We start from the raw sequence: 18,922 nt of genomic DNA, 5'->3' as shown, positions 1-18,922 counted from the left end.
CTTGTGAGTTGACTGGTGTTATTACAAATATATTCATATAAACTTTTTTATATTTACACTGAAGTTCCTATGAACAACCACTATATCACAGTGCCAATTTGATCCATACCCCTCCCCTGCCAATGTTCTCAGGGCTGTAAGTTTGAAGCAATATTGTAGAGACAAGGAAGGGATCTGGGACCAGCTCGAAACTTAACCAATCAAGTCACTCCACCATCATCCCTCAAGAAAATATATGTATAATTATTTTTATTTACAAGAAAATGTAGTTTGTAAATGTTACAACTGCACATTTTACACAGATTGAATGGTGTTAAGGACACTGCAACATTCCCATGTGGTATTAGTAATTACGTAAGGATACAAATAAATGGAACTCAAGTAATTGGACATTTAAACCATATGATTTGAGCGTTAAAAGTACAGACAACCCTTGCCTTGATACATTCTGAGTTCTGTGCATGAGAAGGTTTACCACAAATTCTCAGAGCAGGCAATTTGTCAATCTCATCCTCATGAATATGCTTTTGCACCAGCGTTACAGGACTTGCATTTCAAAGTGCACCAAGTATGTCCCTTTCCGAAACACTTGATTCCTGATGGGAGATATCATTCAAAGAGCCATTCAGTTCATATAAACAAAGCCCCAACAAGAACATGGTTTGTGCATGTAAAAAGGTAGGGTATTGAGATTGACATTGGTTGGAGAAAACAGGTGTTCATCACATTGTGTCTTAGTTGGATTACTATCATACAAAAGCGCCAAAAAGGCAAACGTGTGAAAGCTAGAAACAAAACATTGAAACCATAGAAAAAACACTTTTATGTGGATCAACACAAGAAAATCACACTGCAAGCCGAGGACTTAAAACACTAAAATGACAAACAAAGTAACTCCTGATCAGGAAAAAAAAAGTACCTTTTTATGCCAAGATTTAAAAAAAAATGGGTTAAATTACATTGTAAGTAACCCAGATATAACAAGGTACATTTACTTTGATGTGCTCTTGTCCAGAAAGAGCATTCTGCATGAAGGGAAACCACAACAGCCAAACATACTGCAGAGAAAGATTCAAACCACATGTATTTCATTTCATTTGTGAGATATTTTTCTTCCTTGAGGCTGGATATTGTCCATACTTTGAACGGTGAGTGGGGTCAACAATCGCGCCAACTCTGTTCCACGATGGCAGACACTCTCTTCTCATACTCCCGTTTGTTCTCCTGGTACAGCTGAGCTGCCTGGCTATTGGCTGGGCTGTTGGGATTGGGCTCATCCAGTAAAGACTAGGACGATACAATAGTAGACACTTCAGTAACAATAGTATTCTGGCACCCTTTTGACTAGATTATTTTAATTAAATTGTTTCTAACACCGTTATTTGAGGACAAAGTAAAGCACAATGGTGCTTTACAAGGCAAGTAAATATTCAATGAAGATTTATGGATAATGCTGAGTATACCTGTATTGAAGTTAGGATTGAAGAAACATCATAAGTTGGACTCCAGCGGTTCTGAAGAATGTCCAAGCATATACTACCATCTGCGTAGACTGCACAATAAAGAACATACATTTACTCCATAACAAAGACTGGTGGATTGTCTTGTTGACAAAAGATTCAGCTGTTCCACCATAAAACGATCCTGTAAGCAATAAGCATGTTTCTAAAATGCCATGGCTGCCTCTTTTCCATTGAAGAAAAACGTACCGTTTGGATGAAACATTTTGGAGACAAAACGCACAGTTGGAGGCTTATTAGGGTATTCCTCTGTGAATTCTATTGTGAGTTTGAAAGTTCCTAAAAAATAAAGGAATGAGAATATTAACGATCAAGTGGGCACTAAACAGTCACACAAGAGTAAAAGGTTAGCTTGACAATGACCAAAAACGGATCTGGGACCAGGCTAAAACAGAATGGCTTAGAACAAATTCAAAGTTGTTCTTGCTGCAAAATGTTTTGAGCAACCAAATAGCATAAGCATACTGTATTTGGCAACTAAATTAGTGTTGCTATTTCAATAAATAACATTATATACACATGGGAAAAAATCCTAAAGCACAAATGCACATAAATGCAACTCAATGAGGGACATTTACTAGAATGGAGGATTACTGGTGGGTCTGATATGCATATTCACTGACAGATGATGTCAAACAGATACAGTGCCTTGCAAAAGTATTCATCCCCCTTCACGGTTTTCCTATTTTGTTGCATTACAACCTGTAATTTAAATTGATTTTTATTTGGATTTCATGTAACGGACATACACTAAATAGTCCAAATTGGTGAAGTGAAATGAAAAAAATAACTTGTTTCAAATAATTGTAAAAAATAAATAACGGGAAAGTGGTGCGTGGATATGTATTCACCCCCTTTGCTATGAAGCCCCTAAATTAGATCTGGTGCAACCAATTACCTTCAGAAGTCACATAATTAGTTAAATAAAGTCCACCTGTGTGCAATCTAAGTGTCACATGATCTCAGTATATATATATACACACACACACACCTGTTCTGAAAGGCCCCAGAGGCTGCAACACCACTAAGCAAGGGGCACCACCAAGCAAGCGGCACAATGAAGACCAAGGAGCTCTCCAAACAGGTCAGGGACAAAGTTGTGGAGAAGTACAGATCAGGGTTGGCTTATAAAAAAATATCTGAAACTTTGAACATCCCACGGAGCACCATTAAATATGGCACCACAACAAACCTGCCAAGAGCGGGCCGCGCACCAAAACTCACGGACCAGGCAAGGAGGACATTAATCAGAGGCAACAAAGTGACCAAAGATAACCCTGAAGGAGCTGCAAAGCTCCACAGCGGAGATTGGAGTATCTGTCCATTGGACCACTTTAAGCCGTACACTCCACAGAGCTGGGCTTTACGGAAGAGTGGGCAGAAAAAAGCCATTGCTTAAAGAAAAAAATAAGCAAACACGTTGTGTTCGCCAATTGGCATGTGGGAGACTCCCCAAACATATGGAAGAAGGTACTCTGGTCAGATGAGACTAAAATTGAGCTTTTTGGCCATCAAGGAAAACGCTATGTCTGGCGCAAACCCAACACCTCTCATCACCCCGAGAACACCATCAACACCAGCATGGTGGTGGCAGCATCATGCTGTGGGGATGTTTTTCTATCGGCAGAGACTGGCTAGATGTGCCAAGCTTCTAGAGACATATCCCAAGAGACTTGCAGCTGTAATTGCTTCAAAAGGTGGCTCTACAAAGTATTGACTTTGGGGGGGTGAATAGTTATGCACGCTCAAGTTCTGTTTTTTTGTCTTATTTCTTGTTTGTTTCACAATAAAACATATTTTGCATCTTCAAAGTGGTAGACATGTTGTGTAAATCAATTATACAAACCCCCCCAAAATCTATTTTAATTCCAGGTTGTAAGGCAACAAAATAGGAAAAATGCCAAGGGGGGTGAATACTTTCACAAGCCACTGTACAATCCCCTGGTTTTGACCTCAAACCCAAAGAGTTAACCCATATTTCACAGGATTCATTCACTTGCTGGCAGGCAGTAATCTCATCTCAGCCATTTAACAGGTCAGCTGGATTGCTGTAGCTCTGGTAAGACACCAGCTGGTCTACAATGTCAAATCAAAAAGGTTTATTGGTTGTGTACACAGTTTAGCAGTTGTTATAGTGGGTATGGTGCAATGCTTATGTTACTAGCTCATAACAATGCAGTATAATGTCAAACAAGTACACATAATTTAAACAAATATTTAAAAAACAAGAAATTAAGAAATGTCAGAACAAATCCAATTAACAACCCAAATAGCACTGTAAAAGTAATCCAACTGCAATCTATACATATACACCGGATTCATTTACACAATAGAAACTAAAAATGATATGTATAGCAGTAGACATGTTACAGTGAGCTATGTCACAAATCTAGTATATAAATACATGTGGTGTGTATAAACAGTTAGCTAAAATGCAATGTACAGTAGTAGAAATATTATAATAGACTGTCGAGAATAGAGTATTTAAATACACAGCACAAAACCCCATGGCAAAATTGATAAAATTGCAGAAAATTAGTCTGGAATCTAAATATACAGTGCATTCGGAAAGTATTCAGACCTTGACTTATTCTAAAATGGATTAAATTAAAATTTTCCTTCATCAATCTACACACAATACCCCATAATGACAAAGCGAAAAAAGGTTTTTAGAAAGACAGGACTGTGTCGAGGCACGGATCTGGGGAAGGGTACCAAAAAATGTCTGCATTATTGAAGGTCCCCAAGAAAAAAAGTGGCCTCCATCAATCTTAAATGGAAGAAGTTTGGAACCACCAAGACTCTTCCTAGAGCTGGACGCCCGGCCAAACTGAGCAATCGGGGGAGAAGGGCCTTTGTCAGGGAGGTGACAAGGAACCCGATGGTCACTCTGACAGAGCTCCAGAGTTCCTCTGTGGAGATGGGAGAACCTTGCAGAACGACAACCATCTCTGCAGCACTCCACCAATCAGGCCTTTATGGTAGAGTGGCCAGACGGAAGCCACTCCTCAGTAAAAGGCACATGACAGCCCGCTTGGAGTTTCCTAAAAGGCACCTAAAGACTCCCAGACCATGAGAAACAAAATTCTCTGGTCTGATGAAACCAAGATTGGCTTCGGGACAAGTCTCTGAATGTCCTTGAGTGGCCCAGCCAGAGCCCGATCGAACATCTCTGGAGAGACCTAAAAATAGCTGTGCAGTGACGCTCCCCATCCAACCTGACAGAGCTTGAGAGGATCTGCAGAGAAGTATGGGAGAAACTCCCCAAATACAGGTGTGCCAAGCTTGTAGCTTCATACCCAAGAAGATTCGAGGCTGTAATCACTGCCAAAGGTGCTTCAACAAAGTACTGAGTATAGGGTCTGAATACTTATGTAAATGTACTATCAGTTAGTTTTTTTATTTAATTTGCAAACATTTCTAAAAACCTGTTTTTGCTTCGTTATTATGGGATATTGTGTGTAAATTGATTAGTAAAAAAACAATTTCATCAATTTCAGAATAAAGCTGTAACATAACAAAATGTGGAAAAACTGAAAAGGTCAGAATACTTTCCGAATGCACTGTATATGAATGGTGTGTATGGACAGTATGTGAATAGAAAAGGTATGTATAGCAGTAGTTAAATAGGATGATCATGAGCCATGACTAGAATACAGTATATACACATATAAAGTGGGTGAAGCAGTATGTAAACAGAGTGACCAGTGTTCAATGACTATGTACATAGGGTAGTAGTACTAGTACTGCTAGTCTAAGTACTGTTCCAACTAACAGGTCTCCCATGCAATTAATTAGTCCTTATCATGGTACTGATCACTTCCATTTGAGTTGTCAAACATATACACAAGAATGTAGCAGCTACAAAAAAGTAAAGACATAGCTAGCTAGCTACTTACCATCTTCAAAAGGTGTTCCCTCTGGGCTGGGGAGAAAACAGTTACATAGCTAATGTTAGTTTGCTAACTTTAATATGCTAGGGACAAGAGCTTCAACGTTAATTTCTTGAAAATTCATAATAATACCCTACTTTAGATACATGTTATGACGTCATTGATTTTGTGGGTAACGTTAAACATATATTTCTAGCAACAAATATATCTAACTAGCTAACGTTAGCTAGTTACTACTTTTAAAGTCCATTCACTTACCCAAAAATTACGGCATTCCAAACCATGATATTGTTTTCTGACGGGGCTCCACTAACTCCTGCAGGAGGATCCTCTTGAAGCCTGAGAAAGAAGATTATTTTCGATGCTTAATTAGCAAACGTTAGTAGTTCGTTAACTAGTTAATTAGGCTAACGCGTTAACTGGCCTGGCTAGCTACAACTTGAAAATATTCAGCTGTAATGTTATCTTTATGTTAACAATCCATGTGTCAGCTAACGTTACTAACTTATGTTATCCAGTAGCTAGTAACGTATGTTATCCAGTAACTGTTAGCAGAAACGTTAACATTTTGCTAGTTAGCAACAGTCAGACAAACGATTCACATAGACAGCCAAGCTAGCTAGCTAGCCAGCCAGTTGCTCCTCACACATACCGCTTAAAATCTCTCATTAAACGTCGTCTTGCTGGAGTTGACATCTTATTCAGTTGGAAAAATAAAACGTATGTATACGGTTACAAGTCACACGTTTTAAAACAAACGATTTTCACAGTAATGATTATATTTCCCACGATAACGTTAGGTTTCCGCAATCTTTAGCTAGCTGTTAGCGTCGTTCTTCCTCAGACAGGATCTGGGCTAGACACACTACCACTCACGAGCGAAAGGGGGGTAAATATGAGGGTATGGTAAAAAATTATGAAGAAAAAGGCAATTAAAAAAAACAACGTTTTAACTGATTTGGAAAACTATTTAAAATAATTAAAAACGTACGTATGCAAAACAAAATGCCCCCCCCAAATTTTTTCGCTACAGGTCTGTAGATTTGATATAATGTGTATTTTTTTCTTTGTGTAATCCCTCTGGCTGTTCTGTTATTTTTGTGTTTTGGTTGTTACTGTTTAATAATAAAATAAAAAGCAGCATTTTTTGGGGAGAGGGTATGTTCTTATTTCTTCCTCTTCTTCTTCGTCATGATTTGTTTGGCGGATCGCATCCAACTTTTAGGTGCATACACCGCCACCTACTGTACTGGTGCGGGAGGCCATTCACGTAATACCAATTGCGAAAAGATAAAAATTGCCAGTGAGTAAAAGTAAAGATACCTTAATAGAAAATCACTAAAGTAAAAGTGAAAGTCACCCAGTAAAATACTACTTGAGTAAAAGTCTAAAAGTGTTTGGTTTTAAATATACTTAAGTATTAAAAGTAAATGTAATTGCAAAAATATACTTAAGTATTAAAAGTATAAATAATTTCAAATTCCCTATATTAAGCAAACCAGACGGCACAATTTTCTTGTTTTTTATGTAAGGATAGCCAGGGGCACACTCCAACACTCATACATAATTTACAAACGAAGCATGTGTGTTTAGTGAGTCCGCCAGATCAGAGGCAATAGGGACGACCAGGGATGTTCTCTTGATAAGTGCATGAATTTGACAAATTCTCTTGTCCTGCTAGCCATTCAAAATGTAACGAGTACTTGTGTGTCAGGGAAAATGTATGGAGTAAAAAGTACATTATTTTCTTTAGGAATGTAGTGAAGTAAAAGTAAAAGTAGTCAAAAAAATATAAATAGTAAAGTAAAGTACAGATACCCCAAAAAACTACTTAAGTAGTACTTTAAAGTATTTTTACTTACAGTTGAAGTCGGAAGTTTACATACACCTTAGCCAAATACATTTAAACTCAGTTTTTCAATATTCCTGACATTTAATCCTAGTAAAAATGCCCCGTCTTAGGTCAGTTATTTCACATTCTTAAAATAAAGTGGTGATCCTGTCAGAATAATAGTAGAGATAATTATTTATTTCAGATTTTATTTCTTTCATCACATTCCCAGTGGGTCAGAAGTTTACATACACTCAGTTAGTATTTGGTAGCATTGCCTTTAAATTGTTTAACTTGGGTCAAACGTTTCGGGTAGCCTTCCACAAGCTTCCCACAATAAGTTGGGTGAATTTTAGCCCATTCCTCCTGACAGAGCTGGTGTAACTGAGTCAGGTTTGTAGGCCTCCTTGCTCGCACACGCTTTTCTAGTTCTGCCCACAACTTTTCTATAGGATTAAGGTCAAGGCTTTGTGATGGCCACTCCAATACCTTGACTTTGTTGTCCTTAAGCCATTTTGCCACATCTTTGGAAGTATGCTTGGGGTCATTGTCCATTTGGAAGCTTTAACTTCCTTACTGGTGTCTTGAGATGTTGCTTCAATGTATCCACATAATTTTCCTTCCTCATGATGCCATCTATTTTGTGAAGTGCACCAGTCCCTCCTGCAGCAAAGCACCCCCACAACATGATGCTGCCACCCCGTGCTTCACGGTTGGGATGGTGTTCTTCGGCTTGCAAGCTACCCCCTTTTTCCTCCAAGCATAACGATGGTCATTATGGCCAAACAGTTCTATTTTTGTTTCATCAGACCAGAGGATATTTCTCCAAAAAGTACGATCTTTGTACCCATGTGCAGTTGCAAACTGTAATCTGGCTTTTATATGGCGGTTTTGGAGCAGTGGCTTCTTCCTTGCTGAGCGGCCTTTCAGGTTATGTCGATGTAGGACTTGTTTTACTGTGGATATAGATACTTTTGTACCTGTTTCCTCCAGCATCTTCACAAGGTCCTTTACTGTTGTTCTGGGATTGATTTGCACTTTTCGCACCAAAGTACGTTCATCTCTAGGAGACAGAATGCATCTCCTTCCTGAGCGGTATGACAGCTGCGTGGTCCCATGGTGTTTATACTTACGTACTATTGTTTGTACAGATGAACGTGGTACCTTCAGGCATTTGGAAATTGCTCCCAAGGATGAACCAGACTTGTGAAGGTCTACAATTTTTTTTTTTTTTTCCAATCTGTTTAAAGGCACAGTCATTTTAGTGTATGTAAACTTCTGACCCACTGGAATTGTGATACAGTGAATTATAAGTGAAATAATCTGTCTGTGAACAATTGTTGGAAAAATTACTTGTGTCATGCACAAAGTAGATGTCCTAACCAACTTGCCAAAACTATAGTTTGTTAACAAGAAATGTGTGGAGTGGTTGAAAAACGACTTTTAATGACACCAACCTAAGTGTATGTAAACTTCCGACTTCAACTGCAAGTACTTTACACCACTGAAAATTGCCCTGCCAACTATTAACATTTACCCTCTATTAAAAAAACACCACCCATTCCACTATTTAACCCTATCTAATCATACTCCAGAGTTCTTCTTCTTCTTTAAGGTTTTATAACAGACTACACCTATTGGTGTATTGCCACCACCTACTGTGTGTGTTTGCGCGGTGCAGTTTATAACCAAAGCAATAAACGATACAAAGTCCACCTTTTTAACATGCAACATGTCAGGATCCTGTTGGTGAGTAACATTTACTGATGTCTCTAATCGAACTACCATGGTTTCTTCAACTTTACTCCCTTCTTCCAGTCTTCTCACCGCCTCTGGATAGGAGACATGCTGGACAGTCCTTATTCTTGCCACCTCGGTATCCTTCACCCTAACAGGGCATTTCATGAATTCAGGTGCATGCTCGCCACCACAATTGCAGCATTTCGCCTCAACTGGCATACGATACTCCTCCTGTCTACATACACTTTGCACATGTCCAAATGGTTTACATTTATCACACTGCAAGGGTTTGGGCACGAAGGCTCTTACAGGATATCTCACATAACTCAAATATACGTACGAACGGAGAGACTCTTCTTCAAATAACAAAATAATGGATGAAGTGGCACCATAGGGGTCAGTCGGCGCGCACCAACCACTGCATCTATTTCTTCAGTTACATCCTTTACACTCACTTACACACCCATTGAGTATTATGGAGTATTATGTGAACTGTGATTATGATCGATTCCCGGGACCACCCACACGTAAAATGTATGCACGCATGACTGTAAGTCGCTTTGGATAAAAGCGTCTGCTAAATGGCATATATTATATTATTATTATACTGTATATATAAGAACAACATTTTGTGACAGAGATGGTAGGAGCAGTTTATATAACCCTCTCGCTCAGGCTCTCCAACCCTGTTCCTGGAGAGCCACCCTCCTGTAGGGTTTCACTCCAACCCTAGTTGTAACTAACCTTGTTCATATTATAAACCAGCAAATTATTCGAATCAGGTGCGCTAGATTAGGGTTGGAATGAAAACCTACAGGATGGTAGCTCTCCAGTAACAGGGTTGGAGTTAAAACCTACATGATGGTAGCTCTCTAGGAACAGGGTTGGAGTTAAAACCTACGGATGGTAGCTCTCCGCATACAGGGTTGGCGTTAAAACATACAGGACGGTAGCTCTCCAGGAACAGGGTTGGAGTTAAAACATACAGGACGGTAGCTCTCCAGGAACAGGGTTGGAGTTAAAACCTACAGGACATTAGCTCTCCAGGAACAGGGTTGGAGTTAAACCTACAGTTACGTGTCCTACTTATATCGGTACACTCATAATAATTTAAGCATTATGAAACGTATATTTGATCAAATAAACCTCACATAGCAAATAAGCCATAGATTTTTTTGTTGAGCAAATTCGACACTCTCATTGACCTCCATACAACAACCCTTGTTTGGTGAGCGAAAAAACGCAAGCTGCTGGAGAAGACAGATTTTGGGCTTCCTCTCGCTTCGCCTCTTCCTCTCTGATCATAGCTACTGTTTTTAGTGCATGGCACAAGTTACATGAAGTCGACACTAGGTGGGGGTGAATTGCCATGGATAGCAGAAATGTGGAGATGTGTTAAATTCAGACTTTTAAAACAATAACTGGCTAACGTTACCTATCTGTAATAATCTAGAAAATGATAATGGTAGAACACCTTATACAAAGAGGCTACAGGGCAGTGTAGGAGGGCCAGCTAACTATAACTGACGTGTTTACAATTATTTATTTTTAAACTAGCCTCATACAGTTTAGATATAGATACGTACGTGTGCAGCCTTCACACATCTGTTCCCATATGGTCTAGCGGTTAGGATTCCTGGTTTTCACCCAGGCGGCCCGGGTTCGACTCCCGGTATGGGAATTAACTATTTTAATATGGTCTCGTTCATGTAAGGCAATATACATGTATATCAACATGTACATGTATCACAATAAATTGTAAAACTGCTCACAGAGAGCAGGACCGATGTGTTTATCAGCCAGTATGCTAAAAACTCTGCAGCAATATCTTAAGTCTGGAATGTATTATGTTCAACTGGACAACACAGAATCCGTCCATACAAATTTTTATAACATGAAGTAAATTCCCGAAACAGGCAATGCACCGAAACTGCGATCCCTCTGAAGTGGGCGGGGTTCAAAGTGTACTGTTACGTTGATATTATAAGGGACAGTGTGCATTTATCTGTTTCAATGTATTAACCTGTGCCACATGCTTGGCGTTCTGTATTGAATGCTTTTTTTTATATATAGGCAGGGAATTCCATAATGTTTGCGATTGTAAATCTAGTTGGTGTTAACACAATCTGCTATAGAGAATAATTCAGATAATAAAGACGAAGAGTCTATATCATTTTCAGTTTAGTTAAAATTCCGATAGGCCTAGTTTATTCTAGCCTATCCCTGTAAGTTTTTAGACTTCTCAATAAGAGTAACCAACATGACATCATTTTTCGTAATGTCCTGTTTCTCCATAGTTCTCCATAGCGAATCAATAATGCTAGCCAATCATGTCTTATGGTTTCTTTTACGCCTGCTACGTCAGGTTAGGGAAAATGTGACTGCTAGGAATTCCCCATGCATCAGCTTTCCGTAAGAAAAAACTAAGAAAAAAAACTGGGTAACCTTTTGTCAGGCACGCGAAAGTAGTGAAACTGGAGTTGGCTTAGTCGTTGTGCTGTACGGATGATGTCGAGCTTTCATCTCACGTTAAAGAAATCAATATTTTATGGGGAATAATACCAAGATGCTGATAAGTGCCTACTGAAGATATTTGTCTACTGGCCGATGTTGATGAAGCCATCATTCATGAGGCATAAGACATTGGAATTTTAAATGTCTGACGCTAGGCTATAAGATAAGGACTGAAGGTGAGTCTTCGCTATTCGAATTGCTAATGATGTACTTCTGTTTTTTTTTAATGCTGTCTTGACTATTAGTCTGGAATGTGTATTAATCAAACAGTTACGTTCTAGACCGCGCTCCCTTTCAATAAGTTTATGAGAGGTATTGAGTGCGTCTTATATTTATTTAATTCATTTTCATATAGCATACATAAGGCATTTAATTTATGTAAATCCACAACAAAGTTTAAAAAAAGTTAATAGCTTATACTGTATGTATTCATCAAGGCTACTACAGATATGGACTACTTTCATTTCTCAAATTGAAAAGCGTTCTATTAAACCAATGTTCTGCCACTGACCCCACATTTGATGTGAAAAGCCTCCAGGCTGAATGACCCACTGCTCTGCCTTATTAACCCTCCTCCTACTGAGAAGCCGTGTCACTGTGCCGCTACCATGCCTGCCATGTGACAGGGGGGCTGTGTGGTAAATGTGTGAGGCTGTTGTGTGCTGCTGACAGAGCTAGCCTGTCTCCAGGGTCCAGTGGCCATTTGTGCTTCATGTGAGTGTGCGGGATCAATTATACAGTCCTGAAATAAATGGATTGTTAATGTTTTCTCTGTTATGTAAAGAGTAGTTCAACTGCACCCTATTGTTGCCAACAGAAGTATTAGACATCACATTAATAAGCATACCCAATATCTCTCCAGACTCTGAATTTACTATTGGAGAATAGTCTGTGTCATTGCACCAGTGCTTCTAATTTCCTCTGATTATTAGAAATGGCATGCGGTACCATTACCAATGTTCCACTGCTCTATCTTGAAGTTTGTCATTCAGTTCAAGAGGTTGAGAAAGACCCCATCTTTCTGGGGCACTTGTCTGAACCATGTCTACTCATCATGGTCATCTAACATGTTCATGCTTATTTTCATGTAATAAATTACCATCACCCTCCAAAAAATGTGATGGCTTGGATCTCCACCAAACCGTGTTTTCTCAAATGACTTGAGCTCCTCAACACATCTGTGGCCAATTTAAATGTTTGCCAGATGTTTACATTTTTCAGTTAAGATGCTGGCCTCAGGGACATTGCAAGCTGAGAAATCTCATTGGCCTTCCGTGCCTGCTGTTGTCCGGAGAAAGGGAGGGGCGAGAGACAGGGGAATACTTGTGCTCTTGTTCTCAGCTCAGCCCATCAGCAACAGAGATCAGCTGGTCCCCTTGCAACACAGCCCGCCTATCCCAGAGGCCTGGCAGATAATTGGAAATCTCAGTCTTCTGAAACCAATTATCCCCAACGAGAGCTCCTAAATATACTTGTCTGTAGTGTAGTGGTCTCTTGCATATGTTGCAAGCACAGACTCCATGCATAGTTTGAAAAAAATCCCATGGTGCCTGCCTCACTCCACACTCCTCACTTCCACCCTCTTTCTCTCCTTCCCTCTCTCTCTCGGCCTCGGCAGTCATGTGCATCAATGACCCAGCCTTCTCTGCCTTTGAACTTTGTTGCTGAAGGGATTTCTCCCACACAAAGGGACTTTGAGGGACTAACTTCCCTTGCCTTTCATGAGACAGGGCTTGGATTAACATGATGAGAACCGGCCAGGCATCAGGTTGCAGTTGATAGTGTGTTTATACACACTGACTGGGAACACTAGCCTCTGTGACTGCCTGGCTGGGGCAAATGGCATCCTTGGTACTTATGGTGTGACAGTGATGTCACCATCAGCAGGGCACAGTAGCCCGAGGTGCTGAGGAGTGTGACTGGGTGACGATGACTCCAGACAATGGGAGAGCTGTGCTCCTTTGTACTCCATAATATCGAGGGCTCCTATCATTGTCCCCGCCTCAGTCTTGAGGCTTTTCTTAACTGGCAGAGAGCTGCCTTAATGGGCTGCTGGATATCGATCTTACCAGCTCACTTGTATCAGACTTTTATAATGCATCTGAAGCACCACTATAGCCTCACAATGGACAGATTCCTCACATAGTGGCCTTGACAGAGACAGGTGATTGAGTGAAAGGACTCTTGTGTTTGTCATATACTTTTTGGTCAGGGTTAAAATCAGATTGATGTGGGAAACATGTGCTCTATCACCACATCCTCTGAAAAAGCTTTAGATTAGAAGCCTTTGTAATGTCTCTTGAGATTTCTGGTTTGAAGTCTTCTTTCCAATCCAGTATAGTGATCAGTCTCTCTGAGGTAAATTAGTGTCATTTGACACCTCTCAAGTAACCACAAGGTGGCAATGTTAAATGCTTCTCTGACAATGTAAACAAGTATATAAGTTGACCGAAATGTGAAGTGACTCACTCAAATAAAGGAACCAAATTTACACAGAAAACCTGAAACAAAATCGTGATACTTCCCTATTTCACACCAAAGATATCTAACAGTGGCCGCCCGTTTCTGTTGAAAGACAGTGGGGGAACTTGCTTTGTAAAGTTCCTTATTTCAATGTGATTTGGTTTCAACAGCTCTGTCACCTGAGTTTCTCCGTCCTCTGATATCTCAGTAGGCAGCGTTACAGCCAAGCGGCCGACGTGACGTCTAAGAGAAAAGGGAGCCAGGGGAAATTCCACCCGTAACCCCATCCAGCTTGCATGCTGCCTCTCACAATGTGAAGCATTTGACTCCAGTCCAAACAATACAAATGGACTCCATATCTCCATATGTACTAACTGTCATTTGTACTGTCATCAGGTTAACCTCAGTGTTGATGTGTTGTAAACTACATAACGTTTCTTGTTTGGCCCAGAGATACTTATATTAGAGGTCATGTATGTTAACCAGCTCCAAAACAACAATGCAGTGTCTCAGCAGTAGCTTTAACTAACACTTGGTCAACTTTGCCATGGCCAGAATACATAGTTTTTCTTCCCATGACCCATATAGGCTATTACCAAAGACAGTACAGTATGAAGATATGTAGAAACTGCTTCTCCAATAGAAATCCCGATCACACTTGTAGGTGATGTCATGGCGACATTGGCTAGCTAAGCTCATGCGTAGAAACACGCCATCGGGTCTCGTGCCAAACTGCGCATGTGCAGGCTGTCAAATCAAAGGCACTCCTTCGATATAAAGTTGTTTTTAATGAAAATGAAAACATGTCAGTTTGTCACTTTCACGAGGTTGGCGTAATAACATGTTCAACTACTTAAGACATTGGCTCAAATCTAGGTTGTGTTGTGCCTTTAGATTTCGAGAAAATGATCAACTAAAGAAGAATGTTTCACTTCTTCATTGACTTCTCAAACCCCAAACCCGGCCTGATCTGCTTGGCCTGTTTCGCAAGCTTTCCCGGAAGTCTCGGGATGTTGCGCCTCTGGATTTAGAAACTGTGCTATTACTCAGTTATTACTCTGTTACAAAGTTATGGTGGTAAACCACAACAGTGATTGACAATCAGGCAGGACTGATCCAGAGGTTTTTCGTTTCTGGCGCGTCATCGTATGTTGGCACCATCTGATTTGTGCAAATTCAAGTTTGTACCTCTCAGTCCAGGTACTTTTTGTTGTAACTGATGCGTATGTATCTTGGGTATTTTTAGTCAGGCACACTGTGTATCCGATGCATGATTTAATTGGGCGGGGGTGGCTGGATTGTGGTTTGACTACTAGCGTGATGCTCAAACAATAGCCAGCTAAGCTAACCACATACATAGCATCCTATCACTACAAGGAGCGTCACCCTCTCTCTCTCTGCTTACACTGTCGTTTGAATTGGTGCTTTGTATTGTTGCTATGTGTTAGGATGCATGTCAGTGGAGTGCTACTAATGTGTCTGTCATGAAAGCTTGACGTGCAGTGTCATTTCAGTGTGTGTCTGTGACCATGTGTCTGATGAGCCGCCTCCCAGGAGAGAGAAAGATCTCACCTCGTTCAGCTGATCCACAGTGTCAAACAAGTTAAAGTGTGAAATGTGACGGCGTCTTAAAGAGTGAGCTGGACAACATGTGTAAGCCAATTAGCAGCTCATCAAGTACACAGAGAAGTAGTTACTGTCCTATATCTGTCACCACATTATATAGGCCAAGTTACTGTCCTATATCTGTCACCACATTATATAGGCTAAGTTACTGTCCTATATCTGTCACCACATTATATAGGCTAAGTTACTGTCCTATATCTGTCACCACATTATATAGGCTAAGTTACTGTCCTATATCTGTCACCACATTATATAGGCTAAGGTACTGTCATAGATCTGTCACCACATTATATAGGCTAAGTTACTGTCCTATATCTGTCACCACATTATATAGGCTAAGGTACTGTCATAGATCTGTCACCACATTATATAGGCTAAGGTACTGTCCTATATCTGTCACCACATTATATAGGCTAAGGTACTGTCATAGATCTGTCACCACATTATATAGGCTAAGGTACTGTCCTATATCTGCCACCACATTATATAGGCTAAGGTACTGTCATAGATCTGTCACCACATTATATAGGCTAAGGTACTGTCCTATATCTGTCACCACATTATATAGGCTAAGGTACTGTCCTATATCTGTCACCACATTATATAGGCTAAGGTACTGTCATAGATCTGTCACCACATTATATAGGCTAAGGTACTGTCCTATCTGTCAATACATTATATAGGCTAAGTTACTGTCATATATCTGTCACCAGATTATATAGGAATTCTAGAGTGACAGACTGTCCCTCCTTCGGGCCTGATATTTGAATTATTTAATAACTACACTCTACTATTGGGTATTCATTCAACAGTACGCTTCCAAAGCCTGTGGGCATTATATACACTGAATGTGAAAAAAATACTTTGTTCTAAAACGGCAAACCTATATACTAGACCAAACTTGAGTCCTTTCAGCTGTTGCCCAGTGTTAGCAGCTCTTAAGCTGTTAAAAATGAGAGTTCTTCCAATGACACAAAGTCAGTCAGTTAGCCTCAGTGGAGGTAGCTCTTGTCTTTGTCCAGACTGCATGTTGCGGATACTGTTCACAGAGGTGTGATGTGGACTGTCTGGAATGTTGGCCTTGCCGTGTGTGTTTAATGTTTAATGGGATGCATTTTATGTGAAGGGTGTCTGTGTGGCTTGGCAGGAAGGCTGCTCCTTCCCACCTAATATTCTGCTCTTATCTACTCAAAATATTCCCACCCATAAACTGCAGGTTTAGTTGGCTGCTCGCATTATTTGTGTAAGGCTGTACTACCGCACAAAATGGGCTGCAGGACGTGTTAAATGGTATGTTATTACATGAGCGGAATATTCGGATGCCGCAATAACCTGGATATAAAGCTCAATTTCTATCCTGGTTGAGATTGAATTTAATGTGCATCCAGGTGCAATGGTTGTGTCATGTCAGGTTACTGAGTTGAAACATGAGACAGTCGGCAGATTATAATCCAGCTGAGGCAGACCCCTCCCCACTGTCAGCGTCTGATGATCACCACTTTTCTGTCAAGGCAACCTGATGAAGGTGCTCAATGTTTCATGGTGAGAACACCAGTACATCAAGCTTCAGTAGTCAGCCAGACTGATGAGTACATGACTCAGGTATAGTCTTACCTGGTAAGCCCCATGGTCAGTGCATCAGCCCATGGCTGTGCATCATCCCATCACCCCATTTGGCAGATCTATGAGAGAGTGACTCAGCTGTAGGCTATGTGCATTGGATGTATTTCCATTCAGCTAAATACCTACACCTCTCTCTCTGTTAGTTCTGTGTGGCTGCAGTGAATGCAGTCATCCACAGTCATTGCTGTGAGTCAGAGTTGAGGGCAATTCCATGGAAACGGAATTCCACTGGAATGGCGCTGAGACTCAGAAGGCACTGGCACGGTGGGCAACCCCCATTCAGAGACCATCTCCCTATTTATAAGGTTCCCCGCTGATCCGGAATCTATCACTGCAGTGGAAATGGAAGAGAAGGAATAACCAGTCACCGTTATGGGAACTAAAAACAATGGTTTTGTGATAGGAGATGACGTAACACTCACGGAGCAGCAACGGGAGTCATACCGCCTAGATTGGGAGCCGCCTGGAGATCTGTGGTCCGTGGAGGTGTAGGGGGTGCTGCCCACCTCCATGGGTGAGGACTCGGAGGCAGGGCGGCTTCCATAGCTCAGATGGGGTGAGCGTCGAGGCTCCGGGAGGTGTTGGGAACGCCGTCTGTCTCTCAACATGTCGTCAAGACGGATGGACGTGGCGATGAGGTTATCAAGGTCCATCTCGTCGTCCTGACATGCGAGTTCCATCTTGATGTCCTCCCGTAAGGTTCTCCTGAAGGCCGTGCGCGGAGCATGTTCATTCCAGCCGGAAGACACCGCCTCCGTGCGAAAGCTCAGAGCGTACTCAGATGTGGGCCCCTCTCCCTGTTGTAGCCCTGAACCGAGTGAGGAAGGTGGAGTAGGGAAGCGCCGCGGCCTCACCTCCTTCCCAGACTGCTGTGGCCCAATCCAGCGCCTTTCCTTTAAGTAGCGAAATCACCAGCGCTATCCGGCGTTCAGCTGGGCAATCTGCTGCTGGTGCTGGTCGAGGCGCTGGGAAACTCCAGGAGGATTACCTGCTGCATCCATCTTCGTGATTGGTGTGTGATTCTGTGACGAGTACTGAGAATACGAAGAGGCAGGACGCAGATGCAGGAATCAACAAGGTAAAGGTTTACTTAACAATGAGAAAGAGAATAACAAAGAGCGAGTAAACGACACGACGCTAACAATTACACACAACAATGACTGAACAGTCCAGGGCTTTATAGCGGTGGTGATGAGATTATGAGGTGCAGGTGCGCTGGAGGTTATTAGGGTGCGTTGGGTTTCCATTCCTGTGTTGCCGAGGTGGTGCGCTCAGACCGGTGGCTCAGTAGACCGGCGAATCAGAACGCCGGAGGGGAGCAACGGGAGGAGACGTGACCTTAATTGCCTACCGTCTGTAAGCTGTTAGTGTCTTAATGACCGTTCCACAGGTGCATGTTCATGAATTGTTTATGGTTCATTGAACAAGCTTGGGAAACAGTGTTTAAACCCTTTACAATGACGATCTGTGAAGTTATTTGTATTTTTACGAATTATCTTTGAAAGAAAGGGTCCTGAAAAAGGGACGTTTCTTTTTTTGCTGAGTTTATTACAAACCCCCAAGGTGCCTTATTGTTATTATAAATGGGTTACCAACGTAATTAGAGCAGTAAATGGTATATGGTCTGATATACCACGGCTGTCAGCCAATCAGTATTCAGAGCTCGAACCACCCTGTTTTATAATGTGTTTGAATGTATTTCTAATACCTTT

The 18,922-nt window shown here is 41.1% G+C and overlaps 2 protein-coding genes and 1 non-coding gene across 5 annotated transcripts in view; 2 read left to right on the top strand and 1 right to left on the bottom strand.

Moving 5' to 3' along the window:
- Nucleotides 1-232: 232 nt before the first annotated feature.
- Nucleotides 233-6,445, bottom strand: LOC121540288 (ubiquitin-conjugating enzyme E2 A). Its single transcript, XM_041849052.2, has 6 exons — nucleotides 6,066-6,445; nucleotides 5,672-5,752; nucleotides 5,420-5,445; nucleotides 1,710-1,799; nucleotides 1,464-1,552; nucleotides 233-1,287 (listed from the first exon to the last, which is right to left on the bottom strand). Exons 1-6 carry the CDS (start codon nucleotides 6,107-6,109, stop codon nucleotides 1,159-1,161), a joined length of 459 nt encoding a protein of 152 aa, XP_041704986.1. The 5' UTR covers nucleotides 6,110-6,445; the 3' UTR covers nucleotides 233-1,158.
- Nucleotides 6,446-10,593: 4,148 nt separating this feature from the next.
- trnae-uuc lies at nucleotides 10,594-10,665 on the top strand. The gene has a single exon. It is a non-coding gene; the product is annotated as a tRNA-Glu (tRNA).
- A 770-nt stretch (nucleotides 10,666-11,435) lies between these two features.
- LOC121540261 (ETS-related transcription factor Elf-1) overlaps nucleotides 11,436-18,922 on the top strand; it is a 78,424-nt gene continuing 70,937 nt past the window's right edge. For all 3 annotated transcript variants that reach the window (XM_041849033.1, XM_041849042.1, XM_041848997.1), the window contains exon 1: nucleotides 11,436-11,674. The gene's annotated coding sequence lies outside the window, so the exon portion shown is untranslated. The remainder of the gene's footprint in view (nucleotides 11,675-18,922) is intronic.

The sequence above is a fragment of the Coregonus clupeaformis genome, chromosome 3, assembly GCF_020615455.1.
Source record: "Coregonus clupeaformis isolate EN_2021a chromosome 3, ASM2061545v1, whole genome shotgun sequence".
NCBI classification, from domain to species: domain Eukaryota; kingdom Metazoa; phylum Chordata; class Actinopteri; order Salmoniformes; family Salmonidae; genus Coregonus; species Coregonus clupeaformis.
The sequence above is the reverse complement of the archived record's forward strand: the minus strand, read 5'-3'. Positions and strand labels throughout refer to the sequence as shown.

Bases quoted from the DNA above. Each gene is read 5' to 3' on its own strand.
- LOC121540288 (XM_041849052.2), bottom strand. From the start codon at position 6,109: ATGTCAACTCCAGCAAGACGACGTTTAATGAGAGATTTTAAGCG. The intron at 1,800-5,419 runs GTAAGTAGCTAG...TTTATTTTTTAG, and splicing joins GGGAACACCTTTTGAAGATG to GAACTTTCAAACTCACAATA. The intron at 1,553-1,709 runs GTACGTTTTTCT...TTTATTGTGCAG, and splicing joins CAAAATGTTTCATCCAAACG to TCTACGCAGATGGTAGTATA.